The 23,819-nt window shown below is 39.3% G+C and overlaps 1 protein-coding gene across 3 annotated transcripts; it reads left to right on the forward strand.

The window, feature by feature from the left end:
- THUMPD3 (THUMP domain 3 tRNA guanosine methyltransferase) lies at positions 1-23,819 on the forward strand. 3 transcript variants are annotated; one of them, XM_077751523.1, is made up of 10 exons: positions 1-81; positions 1,537-1,825; positions 3,611-3,688; positions 10,630-11,103; positions 13,587-13,717; positions 16,794-16,863; positions 19,366-19,481; positions 22,567-22,677; positions 23,252-23,375; positions 23,557-23,819. In XM_077751523.1, the coding sequence occupies exons 2-10, from the start codon at positions 1,571-1,573 to the stop codon at positions 23,704-23,706; spliced, it is 1,509 nt and encodes a 502-aa protein (XP_077607649.1). In that variant the 5' UTR covers positions 1-81; positions 1,537-1,570; the 3' UTR covers positions 23,707-23,819. The 3 variants fall into 3 exon arrangements, with proteins under 3 accessions (XP_077607649.1, XP_077607651.1, XP_077607650.1); XM_077751524.1 differs by having other exon boundaries at positions 44-64; XM_077751525.1 differs by lacking the exon at positions 22,567-22,677.

The following is a 23,819-nucleotide window of genomic DNA, read 5'->3' on the forward strand; positions in this document are numbered from 1 at the left end:
TCCACGCGACTTCCGGCGGCGTGACCCGGGCGCGCTGGCCTGGCGGGGTGCCGGAGCAGGAAGGGTCTGCGCTGGCTACCGGTAACCGGGTGGCGGGTGGGAGTGGCCGGGTGTGGCGCCGCGACCTTCGGTGGTGGGGAGGAGCGACCTTTGTCTTGCGACCCGAGCCGGACTTCGGCTCGACCCTGTTGCGGATCCCTTCTTGTTGCCTCCGTTAGGCCTTCACCCGCACGTTGGGATTCCTGGGGAGCCCTGCGCGTGGGAGTCAGGAGACGTGGGTTTTATTCCAGCCAGCGTCACTGATCGGCTCTCTCTGACCTTGGGCGGGATATGTCCTTTCGTGGACTTGACCCGCTTTGGTTACGAGGTGGAAGTCGTATTCACAGCCAGTATGAATTCCTTAAGGTCTGGAACGGGCCTTTTTAGTGTTAAAGACGTTGTTTGTCCGGGCACAGAACAGTACAGTATAGGCACTCCGCCTGCCTAAGTTGTTTTTGAGTCACGAAACCTTTGAAAATTTGATGAGAGCTGTTGATCTCCACTTCCCACCTCTCCTGCCCAACCTCCCCCTCCCCCGCTCAGAAACAGGAAATTTGGCTTTCTGTTACAGATATAGAAACGGTTTCCTGTCCGTGGATCCCAGATCGTGGCCTGTGGTAGACAATCATTTGCAGTGCATTAGATTCTAGATGTTCAGTTAATCTTTTTTTTTTTAATGTTTTATTTATTTCTGAGAGAGAGAGACACAGCGTGAGCAGGGGAAGGTCAGAGAGAGAGAGAGGGAGACACAGAATCTGAAACAAGCTCCGGGCTCTGAGCTGTCAGCACAGAGCCCGACGCGGGGCTCGAACCCACGAACGGTGACATGACCTGAGCCGAAGTCGGTCGCTTAACCGACCGAGCCACCGAGGCGCCCCCACGTTAATCATTTTTAAACCCATGGCTGACTCCCTGTCCACTTCCTAGGAGGAAGATAGATATCCTAATAGCAAGTTTCAATAGCAGTATGCTAGTCTCCCTTTTGTCTCCCAACAACTCTAGAAGACAGGTATTATTTAGTTCCCATTTTGCAGGTAAGGAAATTGAGGCACAGAAGAGTAGGTTTGTTTTAGGCCATTCACCCTGTGAATGGTGACAGCGTGAATTCAGACCCATGTCGGTAGTTCCAAAGCCCCGGATTCTGAACTGCTAGCTAAAAAAGAACTAGATTTGGAAATAATATTTGAACGTGCTCTAGTAGCTGTTAATACAGATGATCCCAAACAAAACGTTGCGTGCTGTGTAAATACTCCTATTCCTCTGCCTCCTTTTCTTCCTTAAGCGTCTATATTGCTTGTTTAATAATATCACAGTTTACATCTTTTCTTCTGTGCCCATGTTACTCTATCCTTTTATCTTTGGTGACTGAATATGGAGGTAACAGTTGTGTTACCTGTTCTTCCAGCCCTCCAAAGCAGGGGTTTTTAATTATAGATGAACTAGGAGGTGATAATGTTTAGGCGTTACCTCTTTTTCTTTTCTGTGCTGCTTTTAAAGGGACTGTATTACTAACCTTGGAAGCACTGTCAACATGTCTGATATTCAAGAAGCCACTAACCAGCTTCTGGATGTGCACCTTCATGGGAACCAGAAGTCTATACAAGTGACAGAAGGTGGTCCCAGAAGTGAGTCTGAGCACCTCCAAGTGACTATTGGAGCCACTGTACCTACTGGTTTTGAGCAAACAGCCGCAGATGAAGTGAGAGAGAAACTGGGGTCATCGTGCAAAATCAGCAGAGACCGGGGCAAGATCTATTTTGACATTTCAGTGGAAAGTCTGGCTCAGGTTTGAATGAAGCAATATTAAAAATAGTTTTCTGAAAAGATCATTTTATGATTGTTTTCTGATTTACAGACCCCTCTTGAATCTTTTTTGCTTTTCTTTACCCCAGATCTGGTGATTTTAAAGTTTTATTGAGTTTTCTCTTTGGTACTGATTTGTAAGTTTGACTAGTAGATTTGCAACATTTTTAGAAGTGATCCTAATATTTCCTGGGGACAAATTTCACCAAAAAGAATCCTATGTGCCTTTTGAAGAAATTCTGAATATCTGCCAGACAACTTTGAATTTATTGAGTTCATCATTTAGCTAAAGTTTCGACTTGGTGGTGAAGCATATAAGGAGAGATTTTTCTTTTTTTCTTTTTTTAATGTTTATTTCTGAGAGAGAGAGAGACAGCGTGAGCAGGGGAGGGGTCAGAGAGAGGGAGACACAGAATCTGAAGCAGGTTCCAGGCTCTGAACTGGCTGTCACCACAGAGCCCGACGTAGGGCTCGAACCCACGAACTGTGAGATCATGCCCTGAGCCGAAGTCGGACGCTTAGCGGACTGAGCCACCCAGGTGCCCCTGGAGAGATTTTTCTTTTTTCTTTTTTTTTTTTTTTAAATTTTTTTTTTTAATGTTTTTTATTTATTTCTAGGAGAGAGAGAGAGACAGCATGAGCAGGGGAGGGTCAGAGAGAGAGGGAGTCACAGACTGAAACAGGCTCCAGGCTCCGAGCTGGCAGTCAGCACAGAGCCCGACACGGGGCTCGAACCCACGAACCGCGAGATCATGACCTAAGCGAAAGTCGGACGCTTAACTGACTAAGCCACCCAGGCGCCCCTGGAGAGATTTTTTCTTTTAATCTCTGTCAAAGAAATTCTTGCTCAGAAGTCATTAAGAATCACTGAAAGGGAAAAGTGAAGGTCAGCAAACTGCCTTTCCACTAGGAAAAAAGTTAACCAGTATCTCATAACAGTATATGCACCAAAGGAGCAGGAATTGTCTGGATTCTTTTTGGTTGATATCTTCTAGGCTCTTAGTGTCTGGCATACAGTAGAAACCCAGTAAATATTTGTGGAATGAATAGAAAGCAGATATTTTCCACCCAGTATTTTAGTTCATAACCTCAGCAGCTTTGAGAAGACAGATACTGTTACTGTCCTCATTAATCATTAGGTGTTGGGATAGTAATTTGCCCAGGGTCACTCAGCTAGTAATCACAGCTGGAGTTCAAACCCTGTGCTCTTAACCACTGCACATGATACACTGTACCCTAGGGAGCCATGAGGGAAATATATAGTAAAGCCCCACTTGACTATCTTCATCTTTCCTTTCTCCCTCAAACCTGTGTTTCCCAGGTAACCCTTCAATCTTCCTTTTGGGTAGGGGAATAGAAGCTAATGGGGAACCCAAAACATGGGAGACTGGGGGAGATGGGAAAAGTTAAAATACAAATTATACATACTAGCTATCCTAAAATTTTCATAACTGATTTTTATATTTAAATTTTGTAATGTTTATTTTTGAGAGAGAGAGACCGAGAATAAGTGGGGTGGGGGCGGGCAGAGAGAAAGGGAAACGCAGAATCTGAAGTAGGCTCCAGGTACTGAGCTATCAGCACAGAGCCCCTTGCAGGGCTCGGATCCACAAACCGAGGGACCTTGGCCTGAGCCCAAGTTGGACACTTAACTGACTAAGCCACCAAGATGCTCCCCTCCCTCATTTTTATATTTAAATATTGATGGTGTGTGATTCAAAGCGTTTCTCAGAAATCTGTTTCTACCATTTCTTTTTCCTTCCCCCAGGTTCATTGTCTGAGATCAGTTGATAACTTATTTGTGGTGGTTAAGGAGTTTAAAGATTACCAGTTCAAAGAAACAAAGGTGAGTTTTCCCACAGTAGCTCTTCCCCAAAGAGATTATGCCTACTTTTTGCATTCTGACATTTAGCATTACTGTTGCTTTATAATCTAGAATCCTGGGAGGCTTTTATAATAAAATTCAGAGATTGGTTGACAGTCTGTCTCAAAAGTTGTTTTGAAAAAATCAGTATTGTTGGTAGTGGACACAATGGGTAGAAAGGATCAAAAGGTACAAATTTATAAATAAGTCCTAGAGATGTAATGTATGGCTAAAGATACTGTGTTGCATATTTGCAAGTTGCTAAGAGAGTAAATCTTAAAAGTTCTTACCACAAAAACCATTCTAGAACTATGTGTGGTTACAGATGTGAACTAGACGTTGGTTGGTGATCCTTTCACAATATGTACAAATACTGAATCATGTTGTGTACCTGAAACTAAAATAATGTTATAGGTCAGTTACACTTCTTTTTTAAAAGATGAAAGAAAAACAAAAAAAATAAGCAAGTAAATGTCAATCTAGAAAAACATCAAAGTGTATAAGAAATAAAATAAATTGTTTACTTTCTTACCAAAAGATACATACCTTAGGTTAACTTTGCTGACATACATGGTTTCAAAATAGAATTGCTTCCAGACTATGAATCAAAGATTAAGTGACTGAGTCATCTGCAAATAACACTTTCTCTCACAGTTCTTTTGCAGAACTGCATTCTTCTCTAACTTCATTTTTTTTAACTAAAGCTAAAATAATATGTAAATACTCCTTCAGTTGTTAAGGCAATAGCTTTGTCTCCAATTTGTATTTAGCATCTGATTCCTAAATAATGATATGCTGCCTAAGTTGAAGTTTGGAAAATAGATTTCAGTAATGCATTAGTATTTTTCCACATTGCTTTTTGGTCAGGTTTCCAGAGTCAAATGCTTAAAAACTTTTTTCTAACAGTTTTATTGCCTATATTAGAAACAGTGTATTTTTTAAGTCTATGATACACTGCCTAATTCTCTGATTTTTATTTATTGGCAACAGATAGATTTCTAAAGCATTATTCAATAACCAATCAAAGTGATACGAACCCGGAGCCTAGAAAAGATAAAACCAGACCTAAAAGAATTCAAACAAAATAGATTAAGATTTTATTAACTAAGAATGTAACTTTCAGCACTAGTATTATAACACTGCAGACTTCTGATGATCATTGTCAACTGAATCATATCTACGAAGCTGGGACATAACCGGGAGCTACTGAAAATTTTTGCTGCTTGATATCTGGAAATTTGAATAGCCAATTCTATTCATGAGTAAATGCTAACAGGCATTTTTTAAAAACGATTTTAAAAAAATTAAAAATCCTGTAAAGTTTCATTAAAAATTTTTGCCTTTAACTATAGCATTATTAACATTTTTGTATTATTTTGTGAAGTTTGATCTCTAAATGGAGGTGAATTTGATATTATATAATGGTTCTATGTGAGCCAGCTTAGCAGAGTTGCCTTCTAAGTAACTGTGAGAACAGGTTGCTGATGAAGTCCCAAAAGAAGAGCAGCAAGGATTAAAGTAGATTTTCAGACCTATGCAAGGGCGTGGTGTGACCATGAAAAATGGTTTAGTCCTTCACTTTGTGGACTTAAATTACAACACGCCCCAGTAAAAGCTTGTTTTTCAATATTTACTTCTTGGGGTGCCTGGGTGGCTCAGTTGGTCCAGTATCTGACTCTGGTCATGATCCCAGGGTCGTGGGATCGAGCCCCACTTCAGGCTCTGCACTGATTGTGAAGCCTGCTTGGGATTCTCTCTTTCTCTCTTTCTCTAAAAAACAAAACAAAAACTTTAAAAAGAAAGAAAGAAAGATTTGCTTCTTGCTTTCTGTTGACTATTATTTTCACTGTTTGTAGCATTGTACTTTCACATGTCTTATAAAAAGATTTAATTAACATTCTGATAGGTCCTTTCCTTTTTAACTATTCAGATATCATGAATTCATTAACCTGTTAAAAAAAAAAAAAACAAAAGGTGACCACTGTGCTTTATATGTTGTTTGTTTTTGTTTTTTGTTTTTTTTGTAATATATGTGTTTAGGGCAAATTGTAAAGACCAAAAGGATACGCAATGGAAAATGTTTGCTCCTATATCTCCATACCATGCAGTTTCCTCCTTGGAGGCAACAACTATTCCCAATTTCTTGGATAGTCTTCTAGAGATATTTTATAAATATGTGCGTTTTATGTACTTACACAAATGAAGACACACCATACATACTGTGCTGTGCTTGTTTTCCTGTATCTTGAAGAGCATGCCAGTATCCTTGGATTTTACTATATCTTAATTTAGTTATCCCAATTTAGGATATAAGGCTTTTTCAGACTCTTGCTACTATGGTGGCTCAACAAATACCTTCTTTTTATTTATTTATGTATTTTTAATAGTTTATTTATTTTTGAGACAGAGAAAGAGCATGAGTGGGTGAGGGGTACAGAGAGAGGGAGACACAGAGTCCAAAACAGGCTCCAGGCTCTGAACTGTCGGCACAGAGCCCGACGCGGGGCTCAAACCCGCAAACTGTGAGATCATGACCTGGGCCTAAGTCGGACACTTAAACGACAGAGCCATCTAGGCGCCCCAACAAATATCTTCTATACATCTGTGCGTGTATTTAATCTGAGGGTCATTTTTCTTTTCTCTTTTTCTCTTTTTTTAAGTTTTATTTATTTAAGTAATCTCTCCACCGATGCGAGGCTCAAACTCATGACCCTTACTTAGATCAAGAGTTGCACATTCTTCCAACTGAGCCAACCAGCGCTGAGGGTCATTTTTCTGATTAATAAGATACCTTATTTTATCGATACTTATTGGTGGGACAGAAATGTTTTGCCTTAGTTCTGTCACATTTATGTTATACACATTCTGGTTTTTCTTACTAAAAATTTCATTATGTGTTTCCTTTTTTTTTTGAAGTTTATTTATTTAAAAAAATTTTTTATCGTTTTATTTCTGAGAGAGAGAAAGAGAGTGTGAGCAGGGGAGGGTCAGAGAGAGAGGGAGACACAGAATCTGAAGCAGCTCCAGGCTCTGAGCTGTCAGCACAGGGTTCAGAAATGATTTTCACCTTTATGTTTGATAAATAGTTTAAGTATAAAATTTGGAGTGATGCTTTTTCTGAAAAATACTGTAGGCTGTGTTCATTTTCTTCTAGTGTTAAATGTTGCCATGAAAAATTCTGAGGCTGTCTTAATGTTTTCCTCTTTATTTCTTGCTTTCTCAATACTTTTGCTTCATGCCCAGATTTTACTTTTAATCTCTGAAATCTCATAAGTTCACCAGGATGTCTCATTGATGATAATTCCTTGTCAGGACATGTCAGTCTGTAGAGAAGTTCACATTCATATACATTTCTTAATAGTTTTCTTGAATTACTATCTTTTTTTATTAAGTAAACTCTACACCCAACGTGGGGCTGGAACTCACAACCCTGAGATCAAGAGTCTCACGCTGCACCCCCTGAGCAGGCCAGGTGCCCCTAAAATATTTTTTGTCTCATTATCTCAAATCCTTTCTTTATTTTATTTTATTTTATTTTTAATAGTTTATTTCTGAAAGAGAGACACACAGCGTGAGCAGGGTAGGGTCAGAGAGAGAGGGAGACACAGAATCTGAAACAAGCTCCAGGCTCTGAGCTGGCTGTCAGCACAGAGCCCGACGTGGGACTCGAACTCACGAACCGTGAGATCATGACCTGAGCCGAAGTCGGACGCTCAACCGACTGAGCCACCCAGGCGCCCCTCAAATCCTTTCTTTAGAGATAAACCAGTTGTACATATGCAGGATCTCCTGACTTTCTTTCATGTTTTCTCATTTTCTTTCACCTTTTTTTATACTTTTTGCTTATATCCATTGTATTTGCTTTACTTTTCTCTACATTCTTTACTGTGTTTTCAGGAGTCTTTTATATGTGGTGCTTTTTATATGGTCTTCATTTTGCGGTGGTTTTATTTTTTTATTCCACTTCTTTGAAATCTATAAGCTACTGTTTTATCTTTTTATGGTGGCTCACCTCACCTCCTTTCCACTTTTATATCTCCACTTGGAGCTCTTATCTTACAAGGGCGTTTCCTCATTAACAATTTTTTTCTATCATGTCAGTATGTTTGATCACAGGTTTTGGGGGGGGGGGTTTGCTGTTATTTATTTTTGAGAGAGAAAATGAGCATGGGTCGGGGAGGGGCAGAGAGTGAATCCCAAGCAGGCTTCATACTGCCCGGGCTCAGACCCACAGACAGAAAGATCATGACCCAAGCTTAAATTAAGGGAAGCTTAATCAGCTAAGCCACCCACATACTCCCATTGATCACAGTTTTCAACTGCTCTGTGGCATTGTCTTTGTGGTCACTGTTTTTGTCTGCTCTTTGTTTTTCTGTTCTTTCCTCCTTTGTCCTTATGTCCATATATGTGTTGTGCTGATAACTTTTGGTGATTGCTCATCTGTGAATGAGGAAGTTCCTCTTGGACCTGCTTTTGATAGGAGGCCGTGGGAGAAGCCAGGAACTGTTCCAGGCCAGCAAGAAATTCCCCTGCTTCACTGTGAGGTTCCTTCTGACAAAGGATTACAGATGAATGAGTTCTCTCTTCCTTCTTTTTTTAATCTTTTTCCCACTCCTGCCCTCCCCTCTTCCTTCTTTTTTTTAACAGCATTATTGAGGTATAATTTCCCCACTACTGCGTAAGCTCTTTTAACCATTACTTCTCTCTGGCCTGAAGGGATCAGCAGCTTCAGGGTTGTTTACAGTGTAGAACATCTCTCCCCAGCTCTACCTCATCAACACTGTTTGCAGCAAATAGATCATGTCCCTTGTTCAGCTCCCATTTCTCTCCCCTGTTTATTCTTGGTACAGATCAAGTTCAGGGCAGCTCCTTCTGTCAGTGTACATGCTTGTCCTGCTATTACAAAGAAGAGTTTATTTGCTACTTCTTTGGCAGACTTCTCTGACCTTTGTCTGAGACCTATAGGCATTCTCCTTCTGGTGTCTTTCTGTACCTCTGTTTGACCTTCACTGCACTTGGGAATCATATGTTAGAAATTTTATGTCCCGGTTCAAGGTTATAGATATCATATAGATTCTGTTAAGATAAAGTTGGTGGGGTGCCCGGGTGACTCAGTCAGTTGAGTGTCTGACTTTGGCTCAGGTCATGATCCCACGGTTCCTGAGTTTGAGCCCTGCTTTGGATCCTCTGTTCCCCTCTCTCTCTGCCCCTCCCCCACTCACGTCCCTTTCCTTCTCTCCCTCTCTCTCTCTCTCTCAAAAATAAATATTTTAAAAAGCATAAGATAAATTTGGTATTTCTGTTGGTGGTTTAGAATGGTATCTGGAGAAAGGGGCTGTACCAGTTTTCTCCATCACATAAAATCTCCAAGTCCTGCAGATGCCTTTTATAGGGAAATAATTTGTAAATAGAATTGACTTTGCCAAACCTGAAATTTACCGTTATTTCATTAGGTTTCAATTAGTATGAAAGCCTTCACTCATCTCCATTTCAAGTCTCAGTTACATCAGTGAACACTGACCTCTTTCTAACTTGATGTTCAGTAGCATATATTGTATATACCAGCACTCTACAATATAACTTTTCTGATGGGAATGTTTTTGGTCTACACTATCCAACACTAACCACTAGCATTAGCGTGCGAAATGTGGCTAACGGGATTGAGAAACTGAGTTGGTTTTTTTTTTTCCTAAGTAACCTCTAAGCACAACGTACAGCTTGAACTCATGACCCTCATGATTCATGTGCTCAAGAGTCACATGCCCTACTAACTGAGCCAGCCAGGCGCCCCTGAGCTTTTAATTTTAAATCATTTTAATTTCAATAGCTGCATGTGGCTAATAGCTGCTGTATTGGATGGCATGGCTCTGCACCACCCATTTTAACATTTAATCACATCTTATCCAGCAGCCGTTTATTGAAAACCATTTGTATGCCATATACTGTTGTAGACATGTGGCTTATAGAAAGTGGTCAGGACAGGTAAGGTCCTTTCCACCCTCTTCTGGGAGAACCTTTGATGGCGAACAAAACAGAAGCCTAGTAACTTCAGATAATGCTAAGCTCTGTAAAGAAAATGGGAGGAGAAGGACTAGAGAGGACTGCTTTATGAAGAGCAGGTCTCTCAGAAGATCTGGCTTTTAAATTATTAGTAATGACATGGGGTGGGGGGAGGGCACACCTGCGTGGCTCATTAGGTTAAACTTCTGACTTTGGCTCAGGTCATGATCTCATGATTCATGAGTTCGAGCCCCGTCTCGGGTTCTGGGCTGTCAGCAGGGAGCCAGGAGCCCACTTCGAGTTCTGTGTCTCTCTCTCTCTGCCCCTCCCCTGCTCACGCTCTCTCTCTCTCTTTCTCTCAAAAATAATATAAACATTAAAAAAATGTCAAAAGATGATTCTAGATGTTATTTAGAAATTGGATAGATGGGTTTTTAACTGCTTAAAGTTTTTCCTTTTTTTTTGTTTTATGTGGGGTTTTTTTGTTTAGTTTTTCCTTTTAAAAGATACTGCATTTTAAAAAAAATACTACTTTTAAAAGTACTATGTTGACACAGCACAAAATTCAGAAGGAATTCATTCAGTGAGAGGTAAGTTGCCCTCCCTCCCCTGTCTTTCGTCCACCCACTTCCCCTCCCCAGAAGTAATTACTCCCCAGAAGTAATCATTAATAGTTTCTGATTGCTTACATTTCAATCTTGAAGCCCAACTTCTGATCTACCATTCTATCTTGTATTATTCACTAGTGGCTTAATTTGTGTATATCTTAATTTACAAAGAGATTTTAGTTTCCTTAACGGTAGGCATTATCTATTTCCTCTTTTGTCCTGCATTCCTACCACCCCCAACATCTATAGGCTGAGTAGGGATTTGTTCAAAAAGTGGTGAGAGGTGCATGGATTTCATCATTCTGTCTTTTACAGGAAGAAGTTCTAAAGGATTTTGAAGAATTGGCTGGGAAGCTTCCATGGTCAGAACCTTTAAAAGTATGGAAAGTTAACACCAGTTACAAGAAAAAAAAAACAAAGCGCAAAAAGATAAATCAGAATTCAAGTAAAGAGAAGATTGATAATGGACAAGGAGATAGAGCAGATGAGAAGGATGATAAAAAAGGATTCACTAGTAAAGCCCTAGATTCCCATATCTTAGACTATTATGAAAATCCAGCCATCAAAGAAGAGATATCAACATTAGTAGGAGATGATTTGGCATCTTGCAAAGACGAGACTGATGAAGGCTCAAAAGAAGACGCTCCTGAAGTGCTCAAGTTTAGAGTCACGTGCAACAGGGCAGGAGAAAAACATTGTTTTTCCTCAAATGAGGCTGCAAGAGATTTTGGGGGTGCTGTTCAAGATTATTTTAAGTGGAAGGCTGACATGACCAACTTTGATGTGGAGGTATGTACAGGGCCCCCTGGTTGTAAGGATTCCAAGGCCATCACAAATAGGTAGCATTTGCAGACTAATTGCTTTTATGGGCAGTTAAATTGCGACCACATAGCTAGTGGGTTGTGGTTAACAAGAGCATGGGCAAACATCTCAATTCAGATTTTGACTTTACAGCTGCATAACTTTAGACAAGATGTTGTCTCTGAGCCTCTGTTTCAAAGGGAGCCAGTAATAGTATATACCTATAGGTGTGTCCTGAAAGTTAAATGAGATAATACATTTTAGGTATTTGGTGTGATACCTGGTATATAGTAAGCGCTCAGTAGATAGATGGGAGTTATTAAGACTTCATTGTTCTTATCTAATACTTCTTACATTATATGAACTATCAGAATATAAAATCCAACCAGAGTTAAAACACTTTGTTTTTATGTGTCTTGTTTGTAGAGTTTTACTACTGAAAAAAACTGGAGTACATTTTTAAAACAAATCCTAGCCTCCTATCAGGAAGTTGAATGTCATTGCTCATACTCATCCACAGCCAGCTCTTTACTAAATACTGCTAGATTCATAAACTCACATGCCTCTTTTTAGCATACTTACTCTTGATTTACATGTGGGCAATGCTAAGTAGCCTTTACGATCTCTGACAGCTTAAAAGGCCCCTAGCAGCCAACACTTTTTCCAAGAAGTCATTTCCTGTTGCTTTTGGGACACTTGAATCTGGGGCAAGTCACTTATTCTTTCGATACACTTTCCTTGGATATCAAATCAGAAGAATAATTGCCCATTCCTGTTTTTCACATAATAGATGTTATTAGAATGACTAGGCTATTAGGACAGTAACGTCCGAAAGTTAGTGGCGGGGTGGGGGTGGGGGTGCAGTGCTCAGAGCACACATTCTGAAGCCATGCTCCCTGGGTTCAGATCCCAACGTAAATGCTGTAGGACTTTGGGCAAGTAAGAGGACCTCTTTGTGCCTCAATTCCCTCATCTTTAAAAGAAAGAGAATAATACCTAGTTCACCTGAAACTGATGTCACATTGTGTGTCAACTATACGTCAATAAAAAAAATAAACTTAAAAAAAATTACCTAGCTTGGGGGAGCCCTGGATGGTTCAGTCAGTTGAGTGGTTTGACTTTTGATCTCAGCTCAGGTCATGATCTCACAGTTCGTGGGTTTGAGCCCCACGTTGGGCTCCATGCTGGCAATGCAGAGTCTGCTTGGGATTCTCTCACTCTGTCCCTCCCCCACTTGCGCGCTCTCTCTGCCTCCAAATAAGTCAATAAAAACTTTAAAAAATATATGCATAAAAAAATACATGGTTTGGAGGCTGTGAATCTGAAATGAGGTAATGACTGTAAAGTGTATAGAACAGTGGTGTGCACATAGCAAGTGTTAGATCAGTGTCTGCTGCTGCTGTTAAGATCATGTTATGTGGAAGACTGGAGCACGTTTTATTGTTACTAGAATAGTTTATATTTCACTGTGTTAGAAAAACAATGGGATAAAATATTTCAGAGGCATTATTAAGTAAGTCATTCAAAAAACCCTTAAGAAAACAATAAGTGATACAGTAAATGTGACATCTTGTTAACAGTTGGTTAATCTAAGTGAAGAGCATATTTAAGAGTTCATTGTGCAAGTATTCTAGAGCATTTCTGTATGTTTGAAACCTTTTCCAAAAAAGTTAAAGTGTATATTAACCCATAAACCTTCAAAATATGTTGGTATTTTTTTTTTAATGTTTATTTCTAGGAGAGAGAGAGAGACAGCGTGAGCAGGGGAGGGTCAGAGAGAGAGGGAGTCACAGACCGAAACAGGCTCCAGGCTCTGAGCTGGCAGTCAGCACAGAGCCCGACGCGGGGCTCAAACCCACCAACTGCGAGATCATGACCTAAGCAAAAGTCGGACGCTTAACCAACTAAGCCACCCAGGCGCCCCCAAAATATGTTGGTATTTTTAAAATTCAGAGGCTATCTGGTTTGAACTAACTTACAATGGATAAAAAAATACATTTTTTTCTTTTTAATATTTATTTATTTTGGAGAGAGAGTGCGTGCAAGTAGGGGAGGGACAGAGAGAGAGGGAGACAGAATTCAAAGCAGGCTCCAGGCTCTCAGCTGTCAGCACAGAACCTGAGGCTGGGCTCGAACTCACAGACTGTGAGATCATGACCTGAGCCAAAGTTGGATGCTTAACTGACTAAGCCACCCAGGTGCTCCCCAAAATTAAAATAGATTTAAAAATGTTTAAGTGGTATATACTAGATTATTTCATGTATATGAAGTTCAAAAAAAACAAAAACAAAATCCTAATTTGTGGCAGTAGTAGTCGTTTTTTTTTTTCTAAAAGATTTTATTCTTAAGCAATCTCTACACCCAGCATGGGGCTCAAACTCACAACCCCAGGTTCAAGAGTTGTGTGCTCTAATGTGCTCTAGCAGCTGAGCCAGCCAGGCCCCCCTATTTTATTCTGTCTTTTATTATAGGTTCTTCTGAACATCCATGATAATGAAATTGTAGTGGGCATTGCACTTACAGAAGAGAGTCTCCATCGAAGAAATATCACACATTTTGGACCTACAACTCTTAGATCTACTCTTGCCTATGGGATGCTCAGGTAAGGGAACGAGTTTGCCATCTAGATTAAAGGGACACCTTGGTTTGAATTTTCCCTTTAAAACACTTTAATTTTTTGTGAAATACTGTCTTAGATTTTAGTGAATGAACAACAGGATGAAAAGCTAATGGTCTCTTTCATTCTCATACCCCATTATGATGCCTTGTGATCCTGAAAATATCACTTAACTATTATCTCAGCTTTTTTGTTCGTTTGTTTATTTATTTTGAGAGAGCAAGAATGCCAGCCCTGTGCATGCATGTGGGTAGGGGAGGGGCAGGGAAAAGGGAAAGACAGAATCCCAAGCAGGCTCCATACTCAGCACGCGGAGTACTACCCTACTACGTGGAGCTCACTTTCAACACCGTGAGATCATGACCTGAGCAGAAATCAAGAGTTGGATGCTCAACCAACCAACCCACTCAGGCCCTCTCAGTTTTCTTGTTGTTGTTTTTAGTTTATTTATTTACTGAGAGAGAGAGAAAACATGAGCTAGGGAGGGGCAGAGAGAGAATCCCAGGCAGGCTCCAGGCTGTCAGCACAGATCCTGATGCAGGGCTCAAACTGTTGACATCATGACATGAGCTGAGATCAAGAGTTGGTCACTTAACCAACTGAACCACCCAGGTGCCCTCAGTTTTCTTGATTTTAAAATGAGAACAATAGGGATGGTTCAGCTGGTTGAGTATCTGACTCTTGATCTCGGCTCAGGTCATGATCTTAACTGTTCTTGAGATTGAGCCCCGAGTCAGATTCTGTGCTGACAGCTCACAACCTACTTAGGATTCTCTCTCTCTCCCTCTCTCTCTCTCTCTCTCTCTCTCTCTCTCTCTCTCTCTCTCTGCCCATCCCCTGCTCACACTCTCTCTCACTCTCTTAAAAGAAATAAGTAAACTTTAACAAAATAAAATGAGAACCATAGGCTTCACCTGCCTCTCAAGTGGGGTTACCACATTTCTGTTTAAAAAGGGTATACTATATGTTGGGAAATACAACCAATTTTGCTGTGTTTCATTTCTTTGCCATGAAGCAAATAAAAGCAGAGATTTTTATATTTTTTATTTTTATGTATTTATTTTAAAGTAACCTCTAAGGCCAGTGTGGGGATCAAACTCACAACTCCAGAGTCAAGAGCTGCATGCTCTACCAGCTGGGCCAGCCAGTGCCCTGAAAGCAGAGAGTTTTAAAAATGTGTATAATGTGTGAATGAACACAGAGAACTTTCACTTATGTATATTTTTTTAAAGATTTTTTTTAATAGTTAATTTTGAGACAGAGAGAGATAGAGCATCAGTGGGGGAGGGGCAGAGAGAAAGGAAGACACAGAATCTGAAACAGGCTCCAGGCTCTAAGCTGTGCACAGAGGCTGATGCGGGGCTCGAACCCATGAACCATGAGATCTGACCTGAGCTGAAGTCGGATGCTTAACGCACTGAGCCACCCAGGCGCCCCGAACTTTCACTTATATTTTTAAAGTTTACACTCAAAACATGTCAGGAACCATCCAGGATTTTCCACTTTTTCAAATGCAAATGGCTTTCTGTCTCCTTTGCCCTTTGCCCTTTTCTTGGGTGCTTCTGTCCACCACTCAGACAGCTGTGTTGTCTAGTTTCTGTTCTTCAGACTGCAAAATGGATTTGATGTGAGACTTACAGGATTGTTAACGAGGAGTAGATGCAGAAATATGTGCTTATTACGTGTTATATACAGTACCTAGCATATCCTGGTATTGATTATTAATTACTTACTAAGTATATTTCCTTCTCTTCCAGTCTTTGCTTCCTCTTTCACCCTGTTCATCCGTGGAGTCACAGTTCAGCACAGTTGGAGTCTATCAATTCAGTGACATTAATAGAAAACTAGGTCCATTTGATTAAGGAACAGCTACCAGTTTTCATTCCTTTAACAAATATTTGTTACCTAATGCCAGGCATTATGGTAGGAGCAAGGAATATGGAGAGTTATTTTGGGTGCAACTATTAGAAACTTCAGTGAGCTAGTTCAAGATAAAAAAAAAAAGTTGTGTAGGAAGGGGAGTTTATTGGAAATCTTAGGGAATTCACAGAAAAACTGAAGGGTTGTTAAAAAGATGAAATGAGATGATACGTGCAAATAGCTTAAATCCGTGCTTAGCAAATACTGAGTGCTCAAAGTAAAGAGGTTATTTTTTGACAAGGTTATTATCTTTTTTTTTTTAATGTTTTATTTATTTCTAGGAGAGAGAGAGACAGCGTGAGCAGGGGAGGGTCAGAGAGAGAGGGAGTCACAGACTGAAACAGGCTCCAGGCTCTGAGCTGGCAGCCAGCACAGAGCCCGACGCGGGGCCCGAACCCATGAACTGCGAGATCATGACTTAAGCGAAAGTCGGACACCTAACCGACTAAGCCACCTAGGCGCCCCGACAAGGTTATGATCTTTAAAATTAAATTCATGGGGCACCTGGGTGGCTTAGTCGGTTAAATGTCTAACTTTGGCTCAGGTCCTGATCTCACGGCTTGCAAATTCAAGCCCTGCATCAGGCTCTATGCTGTCAGTGTAGAGCCTGCTTCGGATCCTCTGTACCCCTCTCTGTCTGCCCCCCCAAAATAAACATTAAAAAATTTTAAATTCATAAGTAAAAGGAATACTGAATGTCTAATTGCCAGTAAATTCATTGATGCTTAACAATACATGTTTTACTTGAAATACATTTGAGGGTTCTTTTTTTCCTTACATAACAAAATAGGTTTATATACAAAGTAACGTGTTTTCTAAAGACATAGATAGACAGACATAGGTAGACAGACACAGATAGATAGACATATGTCTATGTTATTATATATGTATATATATGTATGTTAAAAGCTCTGGAAGTGAAATGGGATTTTGGATGAGTCAGTTATATGTAATTTTTTTTTAAACTTCTAGGATATAGAGTCAACCTATAATTACAAATTGATTTTTAAAATGAATATTGATTGGTGTTCCTTTATGCTAGCATAATAGGTCCTTGATCTTATAGCTTCAGGAGTAGTCAGTGTGAAACTCTCAGCTATTGATTGAAGTCGTTTGATATAAGCTGTTTTCTTTCCTATAGGCTCTGTGCTCCTCAACCTACCGATATAATAGTTGATCCGATGTGTGGAACAGGGGCAATACCAATAGAGGTAATAACTTTACTTTTTAGATAAGTAAGTGATACATCAAGAGTGTTCTGGAACTAATGGCCAAATTATGAAATCACCACTGTTGGGTTAGTGGACCTAAAAGTGTTAAAGAATTACACTGGCAAAAATAAAAAATTAAAATTAAAAAAAGAATTGTAGAACTGTACTACTAAAGCTGGAATATTTGTGTGAAGGATATGCCCACTTATTACAACTAGCTAAGGACTGATAGATTATAAATGATGGTTACTCCATGGATTACAGCGGAGGCTGGTAATTACAAACTGGTGATCCCTTTTCTATAAAAGACTAGTTGGTAGACTTGTACAGAAAAGGTATTGAAGGCCTAAGCTGGAGGAAGGTGTTTCATCTCTGTAAGGTGAGATTATGCTTCTTAATCCACTTAGGTTCTTGGAGTAAATATAGTTGTAAAACAGAAACCTACGCATGTTATTTAGATTTTTTAGGAAGTCTAACAAGGTCACACACCAAATGATCGTAAATAGTTTTCAAAATTATTGATACTGAGAGGACTCAGAAACTGCTTACAGAAAAGGATCGAAAGGCATTTTCTAAATGGAGAACATATAACAGGAGAGTGAGTTTCCTTGAATTAGTATTATCTATACTTTTACAAATAATTTGGAAGAGGGTGCTTCTCTTTAAAATTGCTTAAATTGGGGCACTTAGGTGGCTCAGTCGGTTAAGCATCCGACTTCGGCTCAGGTCATGATCTCACGGGTTTGTGGGTTCGAGCCCTACGTCGGGCTCTGTGCTGACAGCTAGCTCAGAGCCTGGAGCCTGCTTCTGATTCTTTGTCTCCGTCTCTCTCTGCCCCTCCCCTGGTCACGCTCTGTCTGTCTCTCAAAAAAATAAATAAAACATTTAAAAAAAGTTTTAATTGCTCAAATTTATGAAACATAGTATGTCCTTACATATACCTAAAGCCAATGAAGGAGATACTTGCATTCTATGAGTGGGCAGAAACTGGACAGAGTTTTCTAACAAGTTAGAAAATGACATGTTTCATCTGGGAGTTGAAATCCCAGAAGGAAATCTTAATAGCCCAGATGACTATTATTTTCTGGTAGTGTGAGCTAGGGAAATTGACCCTGGCTAAAGAGATGCACACAGAGAAAACAGTTGCTGTGAAGAAAAATTCTGGGAACAAAGCAGAGTGTTCTTTAGCATTAAACCATGATGTGTTTATGTCTGAAATAGCAGGGAAAGTTAACAACATGTCAAGAAATATACAACAGAGCTAGAGAGAGTCCAGAAGAGCCCCCTCCCTACTCCGCAGCTGAAAAAGATAAAAAGAAAAAGGTTGAGGCATTTCTCTGTAAGAGTAGACATGAAGATGTCATAGAAAAATCAAAGCTGATACGTAATCAGAATGAATGAAGTATAAAAGGAATTGACAGGATATGTATACACAATTGTTCACCAAAGTATAAAATGCCTGATCTAGAGTACTCCTTTTAAAGCTTTGCAAGTACTATAAAATGCATCTCTTTCAGAGGCTGAAAATCTAAACACATTCAAACAAAAATTAGCGTTGGGGAGTCAGAATCATCTGAGAGCCTTTCATCAAATTCTGTAGGTCTCTTCTACATCACCCTCAAGTGTGTGGGCAAAAGAAAAGGTGAAGCCTTCTGTCCATGCATACGGATGGATTACTGTTTACAAAAGAAGAGCCCTAAATAGAGGGCAGAACTGTCTGTGCTTTCATGTCAGAAACCTTCTGTTAATCTACTTAGAACATTGTTCAGCCTAGGGTAGTATGTCACCTCCTTCACAAATGAGATGTAAGATTGGTATTTATCTTCTGTTGACGTGTTTGTGACTTGACATTACAAAATCCTTTCAGGGATGTGGTGGTTGTCATTCAGAGGCCTATGTGGTGGATATTACATTTCATTTTGAAATTTTCAAATATTCCAATCTATCAGATTATATAATCACAAAAGGGTATAGGTCAGCCACTTTAATTTGGTTAAGTTTTCAAACTATGTTTGTATTTTAGGTCTGTAATGTGCACTATGTGCCAGACATTGCTGGCTGAGGCATTGAATAAAATACCAGCCTTCTCCTTAGGGAGATTCCTTGAGAGGTAGACAGGTACAGAAATAATTAAAAAGAAGTGCAGTGGCAGAGTATGTACAAAATACTTTGGGGTGGGGAGGCAGATGAGAGGCAACTTGGATGGAAAGTTGGGGTTGATGTGAGAGGGCATGACATTTGAGCTAGGTCTTTAAAGATAAGTAGGAATTCAGCAAGCAAGAAAGAACAGGAGGGCTTTTTCAGCAAGGGGAATAGAAAGTTCACAACATGCAGTATTCTGCCACTTTAGAAAAGCATTGGATTATTGGTTTGGATTATCTAGTTTATTGAGAATCGGTTGAAATTATTTTCCCTTTAATCATTTTTGGTTTGGGTTTTTTTTGTTTTTTTTTTTTTTGCAGTTTGCTACTTTGGTTATAATATATATTTATTGTCTTTTAGGGGGCTACTGAATGGTCTAACTGTTATCATATTGCTGGTGATAATAATCCATTGGCTGTGAGTAGAGCAGCAAATAACATCTCATCTTTATTGACCAAGAGCCAAATTAAAGAAGGGTAAAATTTTAATTTAAAAGATCTTGTAGCATCTCTTAGACTTCATCACTTTTCTTATTGACTTTATGAATTAATACCCCCTGTGCATGGTCATGGTGATCCCATTATAACCAAAATGAATACTGTGAGACTCTATTAAATTTTAAAACCGTTTATTGAAAATAACTTACAAACATGTTTTTGTATTTAACAATAATCCCCCCACCCTAATGCAACTATATTTGTCTTCTTTCCTTATTCATGTATCTTTTTTCCCAAATAATAGGAGAATATTGTGTTGACTTATTTCAGTTTTCCAAATTTTCAAACACTTTGAATGTCTGTTTTTAATAACTGCATAGTATTTCCTTATGTAGAAATACTACAGTTCATTTAGCCTTTGCTCTATTATTTGGCACTTTAACGCAGTCTCAGAATTGGAAGAAACCTGAAAGCCATCTCCACGTTACCTCAGTGTTCCTTTAGGAGCTCCTGACCAGCAGTCTTCCTGTCCGGGTAACCGTCTGTAATGATTATTGCTGGAGGCTGTCGATTCGGCCTTTGCACAGCTTTGAGTGCTAGTCAGATCTTTCAGCGAACAGAATTTCTCTCTGTACCTTCTACACATTGGTTTTCTGTAGTCCCACTGGGATCCATAAAGAAAAATCCTGTCTCTGGATCACACAATGATTGACATCAGACATTTGAAAGGTTACCAAAACTCCCCCTCCTCCTGTCCCACTCCAAATCCTCTCTTCTGCAAGCAAAATAGTCCAGGGTCCTCCTCCAGCTGTATCTTCTTGATATCTGTGCACTGGAAGTCCATTGGTCTTGGGGAAATTTTGGTGCTTACCTGAGCCATATGTTGTTACTGTATCTTAAGCCCTGGCCTGCTGCTACCAGTCATAGTCCGTGCCACCACCTGTGCCAGCCTCTCACTGTCCTTTCAGTGTGAGCTGTCTTTGGGAGGAATTGGTTAAATTGTCACTTGGTCTTCTATTTCTTACCAGAGGCCTCATCATAAAATTGTTTCCCTGGTCTCCTCTGCTTGTGCCTTTCACTTTCTTATAAAGTGGCGAGAGTAGGTAGTAAGTGGTCAGCGGGAGTTGTTCAAATGTAGATGCTCCACATTCTGAATACATGGCTCAGGGACGTCATTATACCAGACCTAAAAACAGCTGCCTCCTTAATGTGAGGTTTATATTTGTAAGCAGAAATCAGGGTGGTTGGTTTTTTCTTTTTAATATATATAGTCATTTGATGCAGATATTACTTACACGCATTTATTCAGACTTATTATACATGGTATGCCTCACTCATGCTGTTTTATGTCTGTATGTCGGTTATCCTCTTTTCTTTGCTAATTTTTTCCCTTTTTAGATTAGAATCACCAATGCTCTGTTTAGTTCTTTCATATACTGTTTGTTCTATGATTTTATGTCCAGTGCTTGTTTTTTATTCCTGTTTCCTGTTGAGGTTTTTTTTTTCTTAAATTATTATCTAAAAGCTTAAGTTATAGGCCGTCAATGTTTTCTTTTCAATGATAAAATTTTTATTAGAGCTGACTTTTATGCTAAGCATGCCTGTTGACCATATCCTATGGTTTTGACAATTCTGTTTTTCTTTTGAAATTCCTGGTTGTGTACTTGTGTCTCTGATGTAGTTGTTTAGGGCATTGCTTTTCAAACTTCACTGTTGCATATGAGGCACCTGGGGATCCTGGTAACTAGTCTTGCAGGTTTTGGAGGGGACCTGGGAGTTTCCATTTCCTAGCAAGCTTATGGGTAATACTGATGCTGCTGGGCTGAGGTCCCCTTTAAATACCCAGGGTGTAGATCATTGTTTATACATATGTGATTGAAATGCTTAATTTGTTTTTACATTTGTTTTATTGTGATGAATTTCGGTGGTACATTTTGTTTCATGTTTATTGAGATTTTCTTAGGGCTTAGTAATCCCCAGTTTTTTTGAGACATGATAAACATTTTTAAACAAATTATTTCTTTCGTATTTTTTGGATATTTTATCTTGTTTGCTTTTCAGGCCCTCTGTACCTTTTTTGTCTAGTCTACCTGTACTACTTCTATCAGTCTATCCAGGGTTTTAAAATTTTTTCTTCATTTCTTATTTTGTTGCAGTTATTGGTGCCTGTGATTTATAAGATTCAAGTTTTTTTTTAAGTTCATTTATTTTAAGGGAGAGAGCGAACAAGCAGGGGAGGGTCTGAGAGAGAAAATCCCAAGCAGGCAACACAGCTCAAACTCACAAACTTTGAGATCATGACTTGAGCTCAAATCAAAGGTCAGATGCTTAACCGACTGAGCTACCCAGGTGCCCCAATTATCATATTTTCGTTATCTGTGCTTTTTTCCCCCATTATGGAGTGCCTTTATTACACATTTTATTTTCTCACTAGTTCTTCACTCTCAGTATAATAACTCTTCATTTCTACTCACAATCTGATTTGCTTTTTAGCCTGTGATTACTGCCTGTTGTATTTTCTCATACCAGTGGCTTTGATTTAATGAGGATTTATCTCATTTACTATAGTCATTGTCTTTTGTCATGTTTTTTTCATTCTTTTTCTTTGCCGTATTTTTTTATAGTAGGATAATATGTCTTTTGATTTTCAAACAAGTATCTCTATATCTACTAATTTTACATATCTGTTTCTTTAGGTCTCCTGTTGTTACTACAGAGTTATACCAGGCTTTAGATGTGTCACCTCATAATCTTTTTTACCTTGTGTTCATTGATGTTTTACATTCTCAGTTATATAATTTACTGCCTCATTACTGTTGCCATCTTTTGCCGTTCTTTGTGTTGCAATCTTGTTTACCCCTTTAGTTTTCTTAAATTGTAGCTGAACCCAGACATCTTTTGGAAACCAATCTGAACCATTTTTTAAATTGTCATTTTGTCATCATAAAAGTTTTATCCTAGGACTGTATGTTTTCTTCTGACGTTCTGCTTTAAAAATTTTGCTTAAGTTAATGTTGTCACTGGTACTATCATGTTAGTAGCATTTTGTACTTGATATCAGCCTCTTCAGAAATGCTTTTAGATTTCATACTTCAGAGTAAGCATCTTTCCTTTGTCCCCATAGCAAAGTGTCCTGGGGCTTGCCCATAGATGCTGTTCAGTGGGATATCTGCAGTCTGCCATTGAGAACTGGCTCTGTGGACATTATTGTAACAGACATGCCATTTGGAAAAAGGTGGGACTTAACTTTTGAAAAACTAGTCACTTATTAAACTAGTACCGAATTTGTCTTCAAAATCTGTTCTATTCTTTGAACTTATTCTATTCACTTAAGAATTATGAAATGATAAAGCAAATTATATGATAGAGTCACCCAGTTTATTTCTTCTGAGAACTCATATAGTAACTACATTTTGATCTGACCATCACAGGTTAAATCCACTTCCTGGCCCATTGTTTAATTATAGGATACTGCACAAAGATTGAGAGAAGCCTGGTTCTATTTCTCAGGATAAATGTTGTCTTATCACTGGTTTAGTTTATATATGCTTAATTTACTCCTTAATAGTACTACTAGAGGGGTCAAAAAATTCTGTAACCAGTTCATCCGATTCATATTTCTGAGCAGTTTACTAAGTCTGATCACCCATTTCATCGGCATATAGAAGCAAAGCCTTGACTTCTAAAGGACAACTGTTTGGGCTTGAGAATGTTCTTACTATAATGAGAATGAGTTTTTAATTTCTCATTTCATATAGTCCTGGTTGTTTATCTGCTAAGTGTTTGATTCACTGGACCTTCTTTCATAGGATGGGCTCCAAAAAGAGAAACTGGAACCTTTATCCAGCTTGCCTACGAGAGATGAGCCGTGTCTGTAGACCAGGGACAGGCCGAGCTGTGCTGCTTACTCAGGACAAGAAGTGCTTTACCAAGGTGCCGTAAACCAGCCCCAGAACTCACCCTGTGGCAGCTTTAGGATCTTTGAATTTAAACTTAGTGATATTAGTTTAGTAGGATTTGTCTTCTCTTCCCCCATGGTTTCTTACTGGCAGCAAGACCTCTAGTTGGTCTACAGATTATCTGCTAATTACTTGTATGCTTTTTGCACACACAGGCATTATCCGGAATGGGACACGTTTGGCGGAAGGTGCATACTGTCTGGGTGAACATAGGGGGTCTTCATGCAGCAGTTTATCTTCTGAAACGGACACCTCAAGCTTTTGTTCATCCTATAGAACAAGATGGGGAAAGAACTCCTTGGTGATGCAAAGAATAGAGATGCCTAATGGTATTTGTGCCTCCTGACACTAGGAATGTCAGCATAAAGAATATGGTTTGAGAGAAAAATCGAGTTAATAAAATTATAGTTTAAATTGA

This window comes from Crocuta crocuta, unplaced genomic scaffold, assembly GCF_008692635.1.
Source record: "Crocuta crocuta isolate KB4526 unplaced genomic scaffold, BGI_CrCroc_1.0 scaffold69, whole genome shotgun sequence".
In the NCBI taxonomy this organism is placed as follows: domain Eukaryota; kingdom Metazoa; phylum Chordata; class Mammalia; order Carnivora; family Hyaenidae; genus Crocuta; species Crocuta crocuta.